At 39.6% G+C, this 18,496-nt stretch overlaps 1 protein-coding gene across 1 annotated transcript in view; it reads right to left on the bottom strand.

The window, feature by feature from the left end:
- The window catches only part of LOC139121409 (stimulated by retinoic acid gene 6 protein-like), a 54,219-nt gene that overhangs the window by 14,000 nt on the left and 21,723 nt on the right, over window positions 1-18,496 (bottom strand). Inside the window, exons 11-17 of the mRNA XM_070686247.1 lie at window positions 18,000-18,141; window positions 16,889-16,964; window positions 16,548-16,623; window positions 16,230-16,278; window positions 15,260-15,377; window positions 12,984-13,085; window positions 12,563-12,726 (exon numbers count right to left, since the gene is read on the bottom strand). Coding sequence (XP_070542348.1) covers window positions 12,563-12,726; window positions 12,984-13,085; window positions 15,260-15,377; window positions 16,230-16,278; window positions 16,548-16,623; window positions 16,889-16,964; window positions 18,000-18,141 — 727 coding nt within the window. The remainder of the gene's footprint in view (window positions 1-12,562; window positions 12,727-12,983; window positions 13,086-15,259; window positions 15,378-16,229; window positions 16,279-16,547; window positions 16,624-16,888; window positions 16,965-17,999; window positions 18,142-18,496) is intronic.

Here is an 18,496-nt window from a genome sequence, read left to right as displayed (position 1 = left end):
TCTTTTTCTATAACTACATCTTTGAATGCTCTCCGTAAGCGACGTTTTTTTATGCTGTAATGCACAGTAAGTCTCCTTGGAATAAACTGCGGCGGCACCTTCTCCCATTTCTTCACCAATTCTTCTCTAAGATCATTGAAATCTATCCATGGTTTTTTACCGAAGGGATTTTCTAGAGTAAAACCTTTACCTGAAGAATCTGTTAAATCTGTGTGAGTCATGGTATACAGATAATTCTGAGTGTCTAGCCCTCTATTTAAATCGAGGTCAAGTATATCGACCAATTGGTTTATCTTATATTCATTCACGATTGGATCCATTGTACTGTCCTATATATATCATAAATAAATTTATTAAAAGAAAATATCTATTCTAATTCATCAAAATCCACTATAATATTTTTGTCAGCATTTATTTGTTTATATATCTCACCTAATCTTTCTAAGTCGACTAGTTCTTCCGCATCTTGAATTTCTGGTTTATTAGGCGCAGCACAAAATATTAATCTCTCAACAGTGAAAGAAAGGGCACGTTTATTTAAGCGCGGTTTAAATGCTAAGAATTCTATCTTACTACCTTTTCGGATATTACGAGGTACAATAGCAGGATTTTCTCGGACTGGTAGTAACGGGCTCACTGTTTTAAAACCGCAGTCAATTTCTTGAACCATATCAATACATGTAGCGAAATCGTGAGCCCCTCTCCCTCTCCCTCCCCCTCTTTTAAACCGAAATTTAAAATACCTCATGCCCGGCTGAGCCCCCTCGCTCCCTCGCTTCTGATACACTTTAGATGGATTGTAAAATCTGCAGGTCGTTCCGATAGGATTCCCTTCGGTGACGGTTCCGATAGTATTCTTGGAGTGAGCGGCCAGGCTTGCAGCATAACTTTTAGCAGTAGATGCATCGAAACTTTCACCTAGGGTACGGAATATTATTAAATCGGTAAACTTTTGAAGACTCGGTTGCCAACTGACACACACCCCATCGCATGTAGCAGGATCTCTAGAACCGTACTTAGGTCCGATGTTGAAAACTACTTCTAGCTCACTGTCTACGTATATGAAAGGATCTACATATTCACCAATACTAATTTGCCTCCATCATCAATTTTGATGTTTTCTCCGGTTTCAAGTATTTTTATTGCAGTTGAAATAGAAAGGATTGTCATTGTCTTATCGTATATATCTTAATAAAAAAATTTTTAAAAAAATTTCTATGATATAGTATCCCAAAATGTCATACATATTCATAAATGGACCAACTGGAAGTGGTAAGAGTTACGATGCAGTAAATTTGTCTGCGTCTCACGTACCAGAATTTGACACTAGTTTTTCTAGCAACATTGCCGACTTTTATAATGAGCGCCACGTTTCGATTGCCGATTTTCAGAATCAGTTTATAGAACATACTCTTAGTTTACAATGTCAGGCTGGGAGGGCCTCTCCTTCGGAACGCTACATTATTTGTGACTCTTCCATAATTCAACATCTAACTTTTTCTAGAATCCGGGGCGTTTCCACGGAGTGGGAAGAAAAAAAGATTGTTTCTAGAGCATTTGACCATTTACATAGTTTCATTATCATATTCAAAGATATGCCTTGGGATTATTGCAGGCGGAATGTGTTGACTCGAGCCAGGTCGTACGAAATCACCGACCGCCTTAGAAGAACTAGAAGAGATTCACAACAAGTTCAAACAGACTTTCTTAGAAATTTGCCACGACTACAGGCTTCCATGTTTGGTAATTAGTCAGCCCCTTACGCCTGAAGTTCTCAAGAATATACTTAATCCAACGATTGATACAGAGACAGTCGGACCAGTAGATTTCCACAAGCTTTTGACTTTGGAATTGCATGGGCAGCCCTTCGGCACGCGATAGCGGCAGCCAGGGATTTTTAATAGACGGTTTCGAGGAGGAGGAACTTGAAAAAGCGTACTTCCCACCTGGTCAAGAACAACTAGAACAACGTCGAGTCTCACTCAAGAACCTACACAAACTTCTTAATGCTTGTGAAACAGTGTGTGCTTATAATGCTCCGTTTGACTTACGAGCACTTGATATGATGAAAAGGGTGGACTTTGGAGTTACTTGTCTATGGCTCATGTCAGTTGTGTACATTATACTTCAGACCAGAACTTATTGATAAAGCTGAAAAAGGGGCGCTCGAAAGAACGGACCGTGGCAACATGAGAAGTCGCTTTGAAGATCTTGCAAACTTAATATGTTCAGGAACTGAGGGGGTACCACCTCATCCACATACTGCCGAAAAAGATGCAGTAAGTGAACATTACTTACGACAGTACATGATAAATACTTGGCCAGGTGGGTGGAAGCGAGGTGGTAAACTGACACTTTCTTCTTTCAAGAAATTAAGACTTTTCCATGGTACTTATTGAATAACTTTCGTAAATACTTACGTTAGTACTTGACAAGTACCAGCACAGGAACTTACGTAGTACTTGACAAGAACCAGCACAGGAACTTACGAAGTACTTACGTAGTACTAATAACATTTTCCTCCGGCTCCCAACTATTGAAACTTTCTGGATAACCTTTCCATTTTATCAGATAATATTTCTTTCCTCTAATTTTTTTCGTCTTCAAAATTCGTTCTACTCTGTACAGCTCGTCGCGTTCTGAAGGTGCGCTCTGAAGTTCATCGGAGTAGAAAGTGCCGAGTATTTCCTCTCCATTCAGATCTTTTATTTTGTAAACTGGTGGTGTTCCCAAGCCAGCTGCGTACACAACTTTTGAAACTACGAAAATCTCCTCTGTCCAATTTGGCAAATATCCTTTCTTAAAAGTGGTCTTGTATTTTGTAATTCGGACCCGTTCTCCCGGCTTGAATTCAGGTTGGCTCCCCCGGCTGCCAACTCAGGACCGAATAGTGTATAAAATGCCTGCCAATCGTTCTCCTCTGTTACGTCCCTGGGTTTCATTTTGATACTTCCGTGACGGTGTTATTGTAATTCTCGAGAAGGTGGGGTAGAATAGAAAGCCATTCACGTGTCTGTCTGTATGTAAAGTATTTCCACATCATCGTCTTGAGGGTCCGATTAAAACGTTCAACGACGCTAGCTTTTTTGTCACTGTAGGTGTGAAACCAGTGAATTCCCACCTCCTCCAACCACCCCTGCATTTTTCGGTTCGTAAATTCCCGCCCCTCATCTGTCTGAAGTTTGTCGGGCCTTCTCCCAGATTTCTTAATCACGTCTTGTAGCGCCTGTAACGTATCATCAGCCGTTTTTGACTGTATCGGCCTGGCCCATGCATATTTGCTGAGCACATCGATTACTGTTAGCATGTATCGAATGTTTTTATTCTCTTTTGCGAATGGTGAAGGGAATTCCACAAGATCCGCTTCCCACTGGGCGTCTATCGATGTTACAAAAACGCGCCGGCCCCTTCGGAACGCGCCACGAGTACGAGGGACCGGTTTATGTAGATTATAAGTTAGCTGAGTTTTTAACCAGTCCTGTACCTCTTTCTTAGTAACGTGGAGTCCACTGGCGCGTGCTGCGTCATACAATTTTTGTACACCTCCAAAACCAGTTTTCGGGTTGTAATATAATTCTCTAAGAGTGCCTTCAGTGTTGTCACCTTCGGCTTCAGCTTCCATAATTGCTATATTATACGAAAAAATTTATGTCGTACGGATGCTGTAAATGAAATACTAGTTTACTGAATGGCCTACTTTTCAATTGTCTGACCAGGTCCGTGGCCTCCCGTTCTGACACCTCCATTCCATATTCTTTAATAATAGTTTTGTTGTCTGTCTTGCTCGGTGTGTAAAAAAGTACTAACATCTGTATGTTTTCCCTAAATGGTTTACTAATACTAGTATATTGCTGAGTCAGAACCCAGACAGATAGTCCGTCGTGTCTTGCGCTGAAACCAAGTTTGACTAAAACGTCACTGCGCTTCTTCATATCTTTGGACGCGGCGCAGTCGTCGAGTACTATTAAAGTGTTTGTACCGACCCATTCGTTACGTACGAAGGCTAGTGTATCATCCACAGCATCGAGTCCGACTGGAAACACAAACACATTGTCATCAGTGAAAATGAATCTTTTATTATACGTTTTATTGTTCATGAATGTCGGACAAATGAAAACTATATATTCGAATTTTCCTAGGTACGGACCGGTGAGGAGATCCATTACATATTCCGTTTTGCCAGAATTTGTCGGTCCAGTTATAATCATGTTGAATGGTACAGTTGCATACATCGGATCTATATACTGTACATAAATGTAATGATATTGCTAAAGATAACAAACCAATTTTACCATATTCATGAATAGGGTCTGCGCCGGTCACTGCTGCTGCCCGTTCCGAAGCGTTCCGAAGGGCCTTCGGGGACCGAGTCGTGTCATTGTGAGGTGGTGTGACTCTCCGGGCTCGTCCTGCCACTTCACAGGATCCCCCCCCTCCTCCCCTCCTTCCATCTCATGTATGCACTTTCTCGAACTTCCGTGTTTATATCACCGTTCACCCCGAAGGACATAGATTCTGTAGCGTATTGCAATTCATTATTATAACCTGAGATTGCCGGCCCGAAAGGAATGACCATCTCAGACGGTAAGAGATAAATTGGGTGAGACTGCCATATCAAGTTTGACACCAGTATTCATTATTGTGTCTTGATATCGCCTATAACTAATTACTTTGTCGGTATTGCGAATTTCATCTTCGAGGAGAACGCCGAATTCTTTTCGGACTTGCTCTGCGCTGCCAGTATCACCCACTATGGTACTACGAATATTTGCTTGTGCGCCGAGTATGCAATATACGTAGGCTTCAAGGCTTTCATTGAGGCGAGCGAGACCGGCCTTTGTTAGTCCCGAGTCTCCCTTCAGAGGAATGAAACTATTGTATTGTCCCTCCGATCCATCATTTCGGAAGAAATAGTAGTGCGGTCGGTCTTTGTCGACAATACATGTTTTTTCTTTCCAAAAATGGTATGTGTATAGAAAACGCCTCCGTCGGCGGAGAGGAAAAAGTCCCGACCGTTGTATATCGCTTTTGGCTGTCGAACGGGACCACGATTAGTGTAATATTCATAACCATAACCAAGACCTTTATTTTGACCTTTTCGATAACGAAAGTCGGACTTCGTTGGACTTATATTTCCAAATTCTGTACAGAGAAGTTCATATTGGACGAGATTGTACGGATTGTCGCCCGCTTTGAAGGTGGGGGGGTATCGTCTGGAAGTGCAACGCCCATTTCGTGAAGGATCCGACGTATTGTAAAGTATACATGGAAACGGCAGAATGATCGTATTTGCGGCGGAAATTTCTTATCAAAGAGATGGGCGAATGATATACCACACCAGTAGTGCTACACCATACAGCGAAATTCAGTTGCTGGTCCCAATATTTCATGTTTGGCTGCCCAGCCAGACATTACTTTCTTTAGCTGATCGATGAGTGATTACGTTATCTTTGAACACATCCCGTGGATGAAAGTAAATTTATCTGTCGGCGTTACATATATTTCTAAGTCCATGAGAATAGGTTTTATTCCCCCGTCCGGTTTGGTAGGAATATCAGCATGCTGTACTGTTGGTACGCTCGTCTTATTCAATTGAAAAGCAACTGGGAATAAGTCTGTACTCATTATTCGTGTTTCTATATACATATAGATTTAAATGGAGGAGAATTTTCGACCCTGTCGGAATCCCTGTCGGTACGGTTCTGTTAGGGGTACTAACATTCCAGACTATGTTAATACTTTATTTCGGATTCAGGTTTAAACGAATTTTTTTTTTTTTACTAAGAATAGATAACATACTGCAAACAATGGAGAATTTAATAAAGTCATCAGCAGCGGCAAATATGGCAGCGCATTCCGAAGGGGCTTCGGCGCCTTCGGTGCCTTCGGACAATAATCAATCCATAATAGAGACAAAACGTGAAAAAATACTCTGTGTCATCGCAAGTGGTCAAAGTAAGTTATTTTTGGTAAGGAGTTTACAGTTAGAGAAGTGGAAACTTGGAAAGATGAATTCATAACACGAGCCTTTAAAGTCTATGAAGCGAAATACAGTTCTCTTATAAGTGATACCATCACTCAAAGTTTCATAGATCTAGGAGCCCGTGCAATAAGTCAGGTAGTTCCAATCGATGACCGAGATAACTATGCCACTGATCTTAAAAAGGATTTTATTCTAAACAGTGAAATAAAACGATTATCAGGACGGATAGCGTACACGTGGGGGCCCCTGATTGCTCTAATTTCCACCGGTTTAATTACGGGTAAACATTTAAATTTTAAAAAATCGGTTTAATATAGTACCTGAAATAAATGGATTCAACTTCGACGACTCAGCAAACGGCTCCGCTAGGGACTCCGTCAGAAGCCCCGCCGCGACGGAGCCCACACCGCAAACGAACGACTCCGTCAGGGACGACCTTCCACTCCGACCACAGCGCAAAATAGAGAAAGTGACGTTACCGCCGAAGCATCCAGGGAGGGTTGCTGCGGGGAAGAAATTAGCGGAATGGAACAGGAAAAACAAGGAGAAGAAACGAAAAGCAATGGAGGGGGGAGGGGGAGGGGGGGAGCGATGCGGTAGCAGACCTACCGCCTACAATGAAAGAACAGTGTGATAATAGTTCACGCTGGTATAATAAATGTTATCTTGTTTTAGGAATTGTGGGAGTTTCATTGACTGCATTAGGGCTATATTGGGGCGTGCTCGACATACCCCCTGTCCCGTTCGACGATCCTCCACAGAAAGCGAAAAAACAGAGCACGTAGCAGCTCCATCCGGAACAGTTCCGACAGGGGTTCCGAGAGGAGGGGAGGGGGAGGGGAGGGGGAGGGGGAGGGAGGGTTTCCCAGCTCCTCTACATTGTATGAGATGGATTAACTCCCCATATTTTTTATTTTTATTTTTTATTTTATATACTAGTCAGCAATCATGGATATTAAAACAGTTGTAAACACAATGTACGATGGTATTGTAATCGCAGGACTTGCGATGGGATATCTTATGATCTCCAGCAAATTTCTGAAAATAGAGGTTGGCGATCCAAGTCGACCAAATTTAACTCGCTTGGCAAAATTAGGCGGTGCGACTGCTGCCGCGGTTGCGACCAAAGATTTCTTGAACAGAAAAATATTATTCCTGCAGAACCTTATACTTCGTAATAATAATATTCATCGAACATTTATACTTAGTAATATATACATACAACGTACAACGATGATCATTTGGATTGAAAGCAAACAGGTGAACCTGTTACTGTTAATTTTTACCCTTGCATTGACACGACACAGTTTACGAAGATAAGACTGCTAGAGTGCGGACTATATAATTCATGGCATAACATAACATCGACGAATAATGTAATAAAATATAAGAGGTGAAAAAAAAAAACAAAAAAGAAAAAGGGAGAAAAACAAAAATAAACACGCCAAGAACACAATCAATACGTCCAGGTAACTACAATATCGATACGTTAAACAAAGCAATCGGGTTGAAGCAAAAAATTAATTTTGAAAAACATCTGCCGACAAACCACGTTCTTCTAACTTTGGCTAAAGATGTTAAAGTCTATTTCAATGCCACAGGTAGCTTCGCCAACGTAGTTGGCTTTTCAGATAAACCTGAGGACAACCCAGTTATAAAAAGTACTATGAGTCCGAAGAAAGTGGATTTCTTAACAGTCACTAAATATATAGTTCATTCAGATGTAGTCGATGTTACTGGAAATTATGTTTCATTTGGTTCGGGTGCCTCCGGAGGATACATACAGGGGAAAGTATCGAACTGTTTACAAATACTTCCCATCCGGGATACGAGAGAAATAAGTGAAAAGGTTACTTACGATTTTAAAAACGGAGCAATTTCTATGCCATTGAGAAAAGGGGGAGATTACATGAATTCAATGCGTATCTGGATAACAGATCAGGATGGGAACATGATCGATTTCAATAACTGGCCAATTAGCTTTTGTATTGAATTATTGTAGTCCCGAAGCGGGGCCGGTGTAACCCTATCGGAAGATAAACCATCCCACGACCAATCCTCCAGCAATATATATCATTTCATATTTCTTTTGCTCAGGACTGGGTTGATAATAATCTGAGAATTGCGCTAACGCTTGCGCTGGACTTGACGTAGAGTTGCTTTGCACCGCTTCTGCTTCTTCCAGGATTTCTGCATCTGTATCTCTTAATTCTGCCGCAGCATGTGCGTCCTTTGCCTGATTTTCTCTTTCCCAGTCAGCCTGGAGTAATCTTTTTTCTGACCAGACGTTGCGATCATGTTCAAATTTTTCTAATGCTTTATCATGTCGGACCTTCTCTTCAATAAGAGCGTCACCATTACCAGAAAGCTTTTGTCCGATAATATTTCCTCCTGTAAATGCCGTTGCATTTAATACAGCACCGAGAACTGTCATTCCTATAGCTGAAGCCATGACTGTGTATTGTATATTACAAGGTATTATTTTAATTTTCACTGTATATAGGTCCCTACGGAGTATGTCTGATCCAAGTGGCTTCGGTCTAGGTACAATTCGTATGCAAAATCTTGAGCTTGAAGATCTGAGTGATGTTAAAGTTAACAATAATACTAAGATGGCTGCTAATCATAATAAGGATTACGTCCTTCGTTATAAAGACCGCGAAAAATATTTCGTTTTAGCCAATGCCGCGGCGCCACCCCACGAACATGCTGTAGAATTTTCCGAACTTAAAGACATTGATGAAACTGTAATTGACGCCACAAAGGCTTCGAATGATCCTACTCCTTTTGCTCTGACATGGGATGGGGATAGTCAGAAATTCATGCCTTATAATGTGCCGCGTAACATCTTAGATATATTGGATAGTGAAATTGCAGGAGGTGTTGCTGAACCACAGGAACTCCGAATGTGATTTATTTTGATAGCAATGTAAACAAATATAAATTGTTAGATTTTCGTAGTTGGCTTACTCCTACAAATCCATACATTGCACTTCTTGGTATACCAATTCATCTTAAAATTAGTCCTCTTAATACAATAATGAAGGCAGATAATACACTAAGAAGGTGGATAAACGAGGGGGAGAATTATTGCTCGTATACAGCTAGCGGAGTTCCAGTTAGATTATTTTGGGACACAACTTTAAAGAAACTGGGTCTTAAAAGTGTCGGTGATGAGGCAGCTGTTCTCACTTTACAGACTGTAAATCAACAGATGACTGATAATATGAAAATACTTCAACATGGTACAGTTCTCATTAGATGTGTAAAGTTAGCTACTGGAGATGAATTTGACGATTTGGTTGGATATTATGCTATGAAAACAGATAACAGAACAACTTGTGATATTATCATAAGTATTGATAAAGATCGGGGAGGGGAAATGAGTATTGAATGTTTTGTTGGTGGGAATAGAATAGAGAACGACTTAGGAACTACATTGTACGTAGAGATAAAAGAGTGAACACTTTAGATATCAGTACCATTCATCTGAAACGTCTCATATTATTTGAAGTAATGGTCTTCCGTCACATTTTAAGTTCAGAGGAAATTACTAAAATTTTATCTATCAGGTGAACAAGTTCGCCCCGATAGGAACTTCGTGTTCAACATCAGCTAGACTCCGCGACCGGCCGGCCGGACTGAAAACGGGGTCCTTTATATAGGCTAGTTTGATGGTGATGACTCACACGGAATTTCCCGTACATGTATAAACATACTCAGAAGGGAATTTCCCCGCTTAGTTCAGGCTGCGCCAAACCCCTGTTGCGCATGCGTGAGTTCGTATATAGGTCAGGGTCACACTTTAGTTACATGGATGGTTAAATTTTCCTTCGCTCCATGTAGATAAATGAATAAAATGGGTGTAAAATTCTTATTTTGTCCTGGAGGTCAAATATTCCTTACTACTACAGTCACTCTTGCATATATGTTGTGAACTGGTCAAATATACCAGTCGCTTGCGGTAGTTCATTGCATAAATGGCCCTTCTCTATACAATCACCAGGTGCAGCCGAAAAATGTTTCAGTTGTCCGTTTAAATGGGTTGGTAATTGGTTTCTCGGTGGGCGGACGGGCAGTTGTTATGTCGTAACAACGTGGGGGGGGGGGGGCAAAACCATGAAACCATGCTGTGGGGAGAAGGCATTGGGGTTTATGTGGTTGAAAGGGCAGTTGGGAGCCTGTTGTCGGTTTACGGCAAGCGTTCCCAATGGTAGAGTTGACTTTTCAGATCCTCAGATTCAGATCCTCAGATCCTCAGATTCAGATCCTCAGATCTCAGACCTCAGATCCTATAACTTCAGTCGCAGATTCATAATTAAAATTTCACAATTTTCAAAGTATGATGTAATATACTGATAAATAAAATATAATTTAGATTTGAAAAGGCTTTAGAAACTATTTTATTTCTATCTTGAATCTTGAACTAAAAACCTTCGATCTCAGAATCAGAACGTTATCTGTCGAAGACAGGGTGCGCAATGATTCTACTTGTTATGTCATCACGTGAACGTTCCCTCATAGAGATAAACACACCCGCGCGCGATCGAACGATCAAGACCGTGACGATCATGTAAATGCTGGCTATCGACAGTCCGTATTTTACCATCGTTCGTAATATTTATGGCGAGGGAATATAACTAATCCATGTTGGAGGCCAGTGACCCCAGGCTAAATCAGAATTCAGGGGTCGGAAGAAGCAAGTTAGCTAATCTGTAATTTTAGACCCGTGTTCGTTGAAACTTGTTGAGCGAAAACGTTTAGGCTAGGCCTATGTAGACTTTTTTGTTTTCATAAGGGAGCCTTCAGTAATTACAGGGGGGTGGGCCGGGGGAATTTCGCGAACACCTGTACCGTAAAATGTGACCCTCCCCCAATCCTCCTGTCTAAAATGTGACCCTCCCCCTTGTCCGACATTCTAAAACTTGACCCTCCCCCCCAACCACTGCGGTATTCTCCCCAGGAATAACTAAAACAGTATCAGCTAATTTACATAACAATTGGTTCAATTATTATGTTAGGGACAAATTACAGAGGGGAGGGCTGGTGTTTTTGGAGGGACAGTCGCAATTTATCACGCAAGAATTTTTGAAGAGATATGGTATTTCATACATTTTAGGGAGGGTCACCATATTTTGTGCAACTGTAAGAAGGCAAGATGTAGCTGATTTAGTGCTTCATCCAAAAATATCAAATCATAATACATGGAGTCTATCAGGCAAATTATTGACAATTTACCCCCACAAAACATGCTATATCTGTATTTTATATATGTTTGATAATGTATTTAAATGTACTTTGCTTGAATGGGGAAGTAAAATGAACATTTGTGTACAAGAAATTGATTTCTGAATTTCATCTAAAAAGTTGGTTCACTATCCATGTATTTATGATGAAATTATGAATAGTTTTTTCCAATACAAAAATAGGTAAATCTGTGCATTTGTGTACTCTTGATTGTTGATATTAATTTTCTTGATTAGACTGGAGTGGTTACAAGTCTATGGTTGTGTAAGAAATTTGATTTTGGAATTTCACCAAATGTCATTCAATACACTATGCATTGGGGTCTATGATGAAACTATGAATAATATTTTTCAGTACAAAATTAGATAAATCTGTGCATTTATGCATGCTGTATTATTTAGATTATTGTTCTTGATTAGACTACAGTGGTTACAAGTCCATGGTTGTGCAAGAAATTTGATTTTGGAATTTCACCAAAATGTCGATTCACTATGCATTGGGGTCCATGATGAAACTACGAATAATTTTTTTTCAGTACAAAATTAGATAAATCTGTGCATTTATGTATGCTTGATTATTAAGATTATTGTTCTTGATTAGACTAGAGTGATTACAAGTCTATGGTTGTGTAAGAAATTTGATTTTGGAATCTCACCAAATGTCAATTCACTATGCATGGCGGTCTATAAGTGTGTGGGTATTTTGTTGGTGATTTCCTATTCAGGAAATATCACACGGACAATCAAAGTTTTGGCCATAATATCAGCTTCTGTCAAAAGTGACCCTCCCCCCAAGATAGGTTTATAAAAAGTGACCCTCTCCCTTGAACTGTTTTTTAAAAAGTGACCCTCCCCCAATTCCCCCGGCCCACCCCCCCCTTGTAATTACTGAAGGCTCCCTAACTGCCTTGTACATGTCATATTCAAATTATTATTTTAAATGTTGCAACCTTGCTGTTAATACGGGTATTGTAAAAGGCTTGTAAATTCGAATCTGCATCTGAAGTTATAGGATCTGAAGTCTGAGATCTGAGGATCTGAATCTGAGAATTGAGGATCTGAATCTGAGGATCTGAAAAGTCAACTCTACCCGTTCCAAATGGATAATAGTCGGGATCGGAATTATGTTGGGCCAGCTGCAAACGAATTTCACTTTATTATCCTTCAAAATTTAAAGTGTGATCGAAATAATTAGGACAAAATAGTATGTTGACATTTGCTCTTATTTTCAAAATTTCTATAAGTAAGCAAGTCGACTAGCCCCGAACCTTACGTGAAAAAGGATCTGACTCGCGAGGGAGAGTACGAGTCGTTGACACCACTGTGTACTGACCTGGGTCAAGCAGCTCGACGTTTCTTTGCAAAACGCTCCGATCAAGTCTCCCCAAGAACACTAATCCGAAGAAGAGCGAACGAAAGAGCCGCGACATGCACGATATCAGTCCCAGGACAATGTTGAAGTAGAACATCGTAAACGACGTTATGTGAAACATACGCCTGGAATTTGATAAAATTACAACATGATTAAACGGCGGGGTTAGTTAAATTTGAACTTGTACACAGAGACATTGACCTCCAAGCACAACACGAATAAAATTACAAGAAGAAATGTAGCAAGGGATGCAAAAGCGAGGCACAAATAAACACAACTGAATATCTAGTAGAGAGCAACACAAAATGCAGTTTTAAAGTTATGGCATTGGGATTTACTTGAAGTATTTGAAGACACGTTAAGAGTAACATGTTAAACGTACCTGTTATCAACGGCCATTGTTTTACCCTTGTCCTGTAAGAATGCCCAATTAGCCAAGAATAGTTGAGACAGATAAACGAAGCCACCGAACACACAGCTTGGCCTAAACGAAAAAATATACATGCACCATTAACTTTTTCAAATACAGGTTTTTCTCATTAAAGTGACACCCACCGCTGAGGTTGGTATTCCAGTGGAACAGGAAGGTTTAATCCATTGCCTTAAAGAAACTTTATAAACCATTTTCTATCATAATCAATAATGAAAATCGAGAGTCACCATGCAAAGTTAGGGATTTAAGAAAAACTTTACCAAAATTCACCAAAATTCAAGTTGGAAATTAAAAATGGCCGCTGTATCTGGTATAAACTCTAGGTGGAAAACCCAGCTTCTGATTTCCATAACAATAAAACACGAAACTTTCGTTCAGTCCATGATCTTCAAAATGAGTATACACAAAAGCACCAGACTGGACGAAAAAGTCATTGTAAAATTTTGAGTGTCCGAAAACTGCTCCGAAGGGCGTTCTACCATAATGGCAAAGTCGATCCTTCAGCTGACGTTTCCTTGTCTTTTCATCGATAACTTGTTGATATTTGGGTTTTACATATCCAATGTGTTCCCGTCTTTTTCCAATGTTTTAATATATTTGAAGACCGTAAAATATAGTTATCATTTTCTGTTCTTGAAAGTCATTTGCAAAGTTTTGACAAATACTTGTAAAATTTCACGATCGGACAAAACGTTTGCATATCACGTGATTCTAGAAGAAATTGTTCCTCTGTATTCTATAATGTCCTATGTTAAGCTTTACACATCTTAGATTTACTTATTTTTGCATTTCTCGTTGCTATTTCATTCCAAATTTAACTTCATGCCTGTCGTTGTTCGTGTGTTCAGACGCTATTTTGGGCTACACTGAGTGGGTTTTTGGATGAGTTCGAATTTGCATGAACAAATTTAAGGTCCAATTCTTAATGGGACCTAGATTACACGGGTAGTAGGCAAGTAATTAGTCAGTAATATGTGTCCTATCGATGAAGAAAAGGTTATGCTATGAACACTGTAGCCATACCGAGTCAACGGCACACGTTGTTCAAGGAACAACTATGAAGAATGATAATGTACATGCAAAAAAACGATCCATAAGATCGAAATATAGCTTCTTTTTGATGTGGCAATTTTTATTTTCCATAGTTTGCTTGATCAAAGCCACCATTTCTGTGGAAACCTTTCAAAATAAGTGCGATCACATTTGAATACAGACAACAGTTGATATTAAGCGTGCCAGTTTCATTGTTTGCGAAGAAAAACATCAAATTAATTAGCTTGTCGCTTGACTGACTATTGGGTTCCGAGTAATGAGATGTCTACATGTAACGGAATTAGCTGACTACAGTCGATGGCGCAAATACATATACTGTACTAAATCGCACAAGAGCGATAGTTATCTCTCTATTAACATTTTGTACTTTTTAATATCACGCGTCCTTGGCGAGATGCTACAGAGTCTACTTACCACAAGAGCTTTCACTATACAAGTTTAATTGTCATGCTTTTTTTTGAATTCACTGTTTTAATGTTCATTTCGCCCCAGTTCACTCAAAATAATCGCGCACTCAACGGATGACTCAGATGTTTATCGTCCTATGTGCTTATGAAACAAACAATGTGACGCAATCTTCTCGGACGAATATGATGATAAACCGAGAACATTCATTGACGGTGCTCTGCGCACGCGCAGGTCGTGGGAGGAAACTGTGTGCTGTACATAGCGGTCTGGTTGCACCTCACCCCTTCTGAAAACACAGGAATACAGGAACTGCCGGCAAATACATTCATGGGGCACAAGAAATTGCGTTATGAGTACCTGCCTTATGTCATAGTTACTTTAATAATAACGGATTAAGGGATGAGACGGGATTGGGTCGGGAACTTTTTTGCGGATGAGACTCTCGAAATAGTAAAATTTTGCAAAATTATGCATTATTTTTTAAGTATCAGGGTATTGAAATAGGGTATGTATACCTAAATTTTTGTAGGTTTTAATGGAGAACGTTGTCGGTAAATACTACCAAATGTGTCTAACTCTGTATCGATTTATGAAACAAAGATTATCACAAAATTGCTTTTGAATTCTATTGGTGAGAAATAATTTCTATTTCACAAATTTTCTGACTCAAATAAACATGACTAACATTATTATATTGGCTATGTAAATGACAATCAGAAGAAACTTATTAGTGACCAACCCTTGGTTATATTTAGTATACTTACCAGATGAAAGTCAGGCTCCTAATGAAGTAAGACTCTTGGTTGTTTCGCAGTGGCAAAATAACCTGATAAACAAGCATGCTTATTCCCATTGCTATGCTAGCTTGGAGAGCAATGTATGCTGAGAATATACAAATAAACACGCAGAAACAACATCAGCCCGATGGGTAGCATGGAAGGATATATCAATAAAAAATCAATTTTCAATTTGCCAAAGTTTAGAAAATGTAAGAGTGATTGCGTATTCTCGCAGTCGTAGACGAAATAAGTTTGGGTGCAAGGGTTTTTGACATGTTTCATTTAAGTAATCATTACCTCAGTATTACACGGCAGTCTGACCCCCCCTCCCATCCCCACAAAAAGTTACAAACAAGTTCCTCTATCTACACAGGTAAACATCTGTATGATCATCTATGACTTGCAGATAATATTCCCCATTTTAAATAATTTCCTTCAGCTTTCGCTTCAACTTAACAAAATCGGAAATTCAATCTCCTAACCGTGATTCTCAAGACCTCTATCAGCGAAAATAATATAAGAATCTGAGTTCGTCAGTAGCAAAACCTGAAACTAAGCTAATGGCTTTATATTGAGAGCTTTGACTTATAGGCTGAGCAACAAACGCTCGTCAACATAAACAACGCAAGAATGTTATGCAATATGGAGATGACGATTGATGAAAGCTATCTCAAATTCATGCGTCACGTCAGGGCCGGACGTGGCTGTCACGGAAATACCGTCCCCCCAAACAAAACAACAAAAACAACAAACAGAAAGAAAAAACATACCCCTCCTAAAAAAAAACACAAAAAACCACACACACACACACACACACACAAAGCATCCGATCGTCTTAACTTAATCGCGCATAAAGGACAAACTTGGATTAAACTGCTGGCATGATTAAAACCAGCGAATTTTCTTCAACAGTGCAATAGATTATGTTGGGGAAGAAATTCAAACCTACACTCACCCCAAAACATAAAACCGATTTGATAGCCCGAGTACTTGAGACAGCATACCTGGGTAGAAATAAATGATGTACGTTGACACGAGATGTAAACCTTATTCACATCCTAAAACGTTAACTTTTAACAAGATTTCACATCGTTCACGATTCCTCAATACCAATGATCGTAATTGATATGCCATAGGAAGACAGTGCCAACAGGGTGCAGCATAAATTTTTGGCTAGTGTTAAGAGAGATTTCTGATTTCTGAAAAGAGCGATATCTAGCGCCTACTTCATTAAAAAGATACGCCATAAATATTGCCATGGGACACGACTTACCAGTGAACTCGTTGGTGAACCCCTCTTTTCGGGAAGGAATGTTTTGTCACCATGAAACATCCGAATGAGATGATGCCTTGAAAAAATAGGAAAGAAAAGACAATAATTTATCTTAATTTTCTCATTTGGGCATGTAATATATAGAATTAATCACTTTTCCAAAAAAATCATAAATTACGCCCTTTTATTTAAATCACATCTAACGCATGTATCTGAAAACGTACTCCATAAGATATTTACTTGTTCGTTTAAAACGACCTCGTGTCGTAAACATTTTTGTCGAGCTAGTGACCATTTACATCGACCGCATTGGAAAATCCACGAAATACTCGTCGTCTTACCTATATGTGTTGACGGTATCCAGCATAAAGCAGATGACAGTTGAAGCCGACATCAACATTGAGGTGTACATAATCACTGGAGGAGAAATACCACAGGAGGTTTAGTGTTATATCTCATCTTGCTGTGTTTCGAACATTGACTTTTTGGGGATTGTCCATTCAGAAGACGTCACTGGTGTGAACCCAGAGTGTGTTCATGTACCGGGATCGGCGATGTCCCCCTCCCATAAAGGCTCACCCAGATGATCATCGGGTTCGAGAGTAAGTGTTGAAGAGGGATCTGAACGTATATGGGAGAAATGCGCTCCACTAGCGCTTACCCTACTGTGTAAGGGAGATTTTAAACATGATTTGAAACAATTGTAGCATCTTATATCGCGTGTGAAGTACAGCTGGCTGCAAATATAGACAAGTGATGAAGCTCCACGCAAAAATAAATGTTATGAGTCTTCCGCCGGACGGGCAAACAGTACAGAAGTGAAACAAGTGATAGTCAAATCACTGACAACAATAATCTGCATGCGCTTGTTATGTCAGGGTTACTTTTCACAACTATTACACCGAGACACGTAATTGAAGGACGGCAGGTACAGGTAGGGACTAGGTTTAATCAGTCATTGATATAGCTAAAGTATACATAAACATTATCATATACACTAAACACTAATTATTGTAGTATGAGCCTCGAAAGTGAAAGACTTAAACTTTTGCTCAAACTTTCCTTGAGGTTCCGAATCTTTCTACCATTCTCTTTCAAAATCACAAATAAAAATCGGGGGTCACCGTGAAACATTTGGTACTAGGGAAACAAATAACTCAAGATTTACCGATATTTAAAATTCAAATTGGCGCCATCCCTGTGTTAACTCTATGGAAAAAAATAAAATTTTCGAATTTCGAAAAAACTAAGCTGGTGAAAAGTTTTATTGCACCAGGAGCTTTAAAATGAACCCCCACAAGTGGTATATAAGAAAAGAATTGTAAAAGTTTGAAAATCCAAATTTGTGTTCCCGAGGCGCGTTCTACCTTAAACCAACTTTTGAACTGCTAGGCAAACACTTCAATTGGCTGATGAGGAAAGCAAATCTCGTGGAATCTAGTAAACACTTACCGTCTAACTTTTCGGCTATTTCTATCCATATCTCGAAAGATTTCTTGTGCTTACTGTGGTTGGTATAAAACATTAGGTCACCAAATTCATCCTTCGCAGTCACAGAAGCGTTCCGAAACGACGGTATTTCCATAACTGAAAACTGCACAGAAAAACAATCATGATGACGAGGTATCACTTGAGTTTTTGGAGATCATAATTATCTGGATGATTTTAGTAGACGGTATCACTCGTTTCCTTGGTAACACCATCGACAATATATAGAATATACGAGAGACACGGGCTTGCTCAAACCCGCAAAACATTACATATTACTACCCCTATTACTTGGTCGGTTTTTTGGTCGGATTGATTTCGGGCTGGGCTGGTTCAGGCCTGTTGAAATACAGGCTATTTCAAATGGTTTCAGTTGAAACACATACCGATGTGCGTTTATCGGAATATGCCAATCGAAAAGAATATAAAAATCTATGAAAATTCGAGTGTTTCACGAGTAA

The sequence above is a fragment of the Ptychodera flava genome, chromosome 21, assembly GCF_041260155.1.
Source record: "Ptychodera flava strain L36383 chromosome 21, AS_Pfla_20210202, whole genome shotgun sequence".
NCBI classification, from domain to species: Eukaryota; Metazoa; Hemichordata; class Enteropneusta; family Ptychoderidae; genus Ptychodera; species Ptychodera flava.
This window is presented reverse-complemented; position numbering and strand designations above follow the sequence as displayed.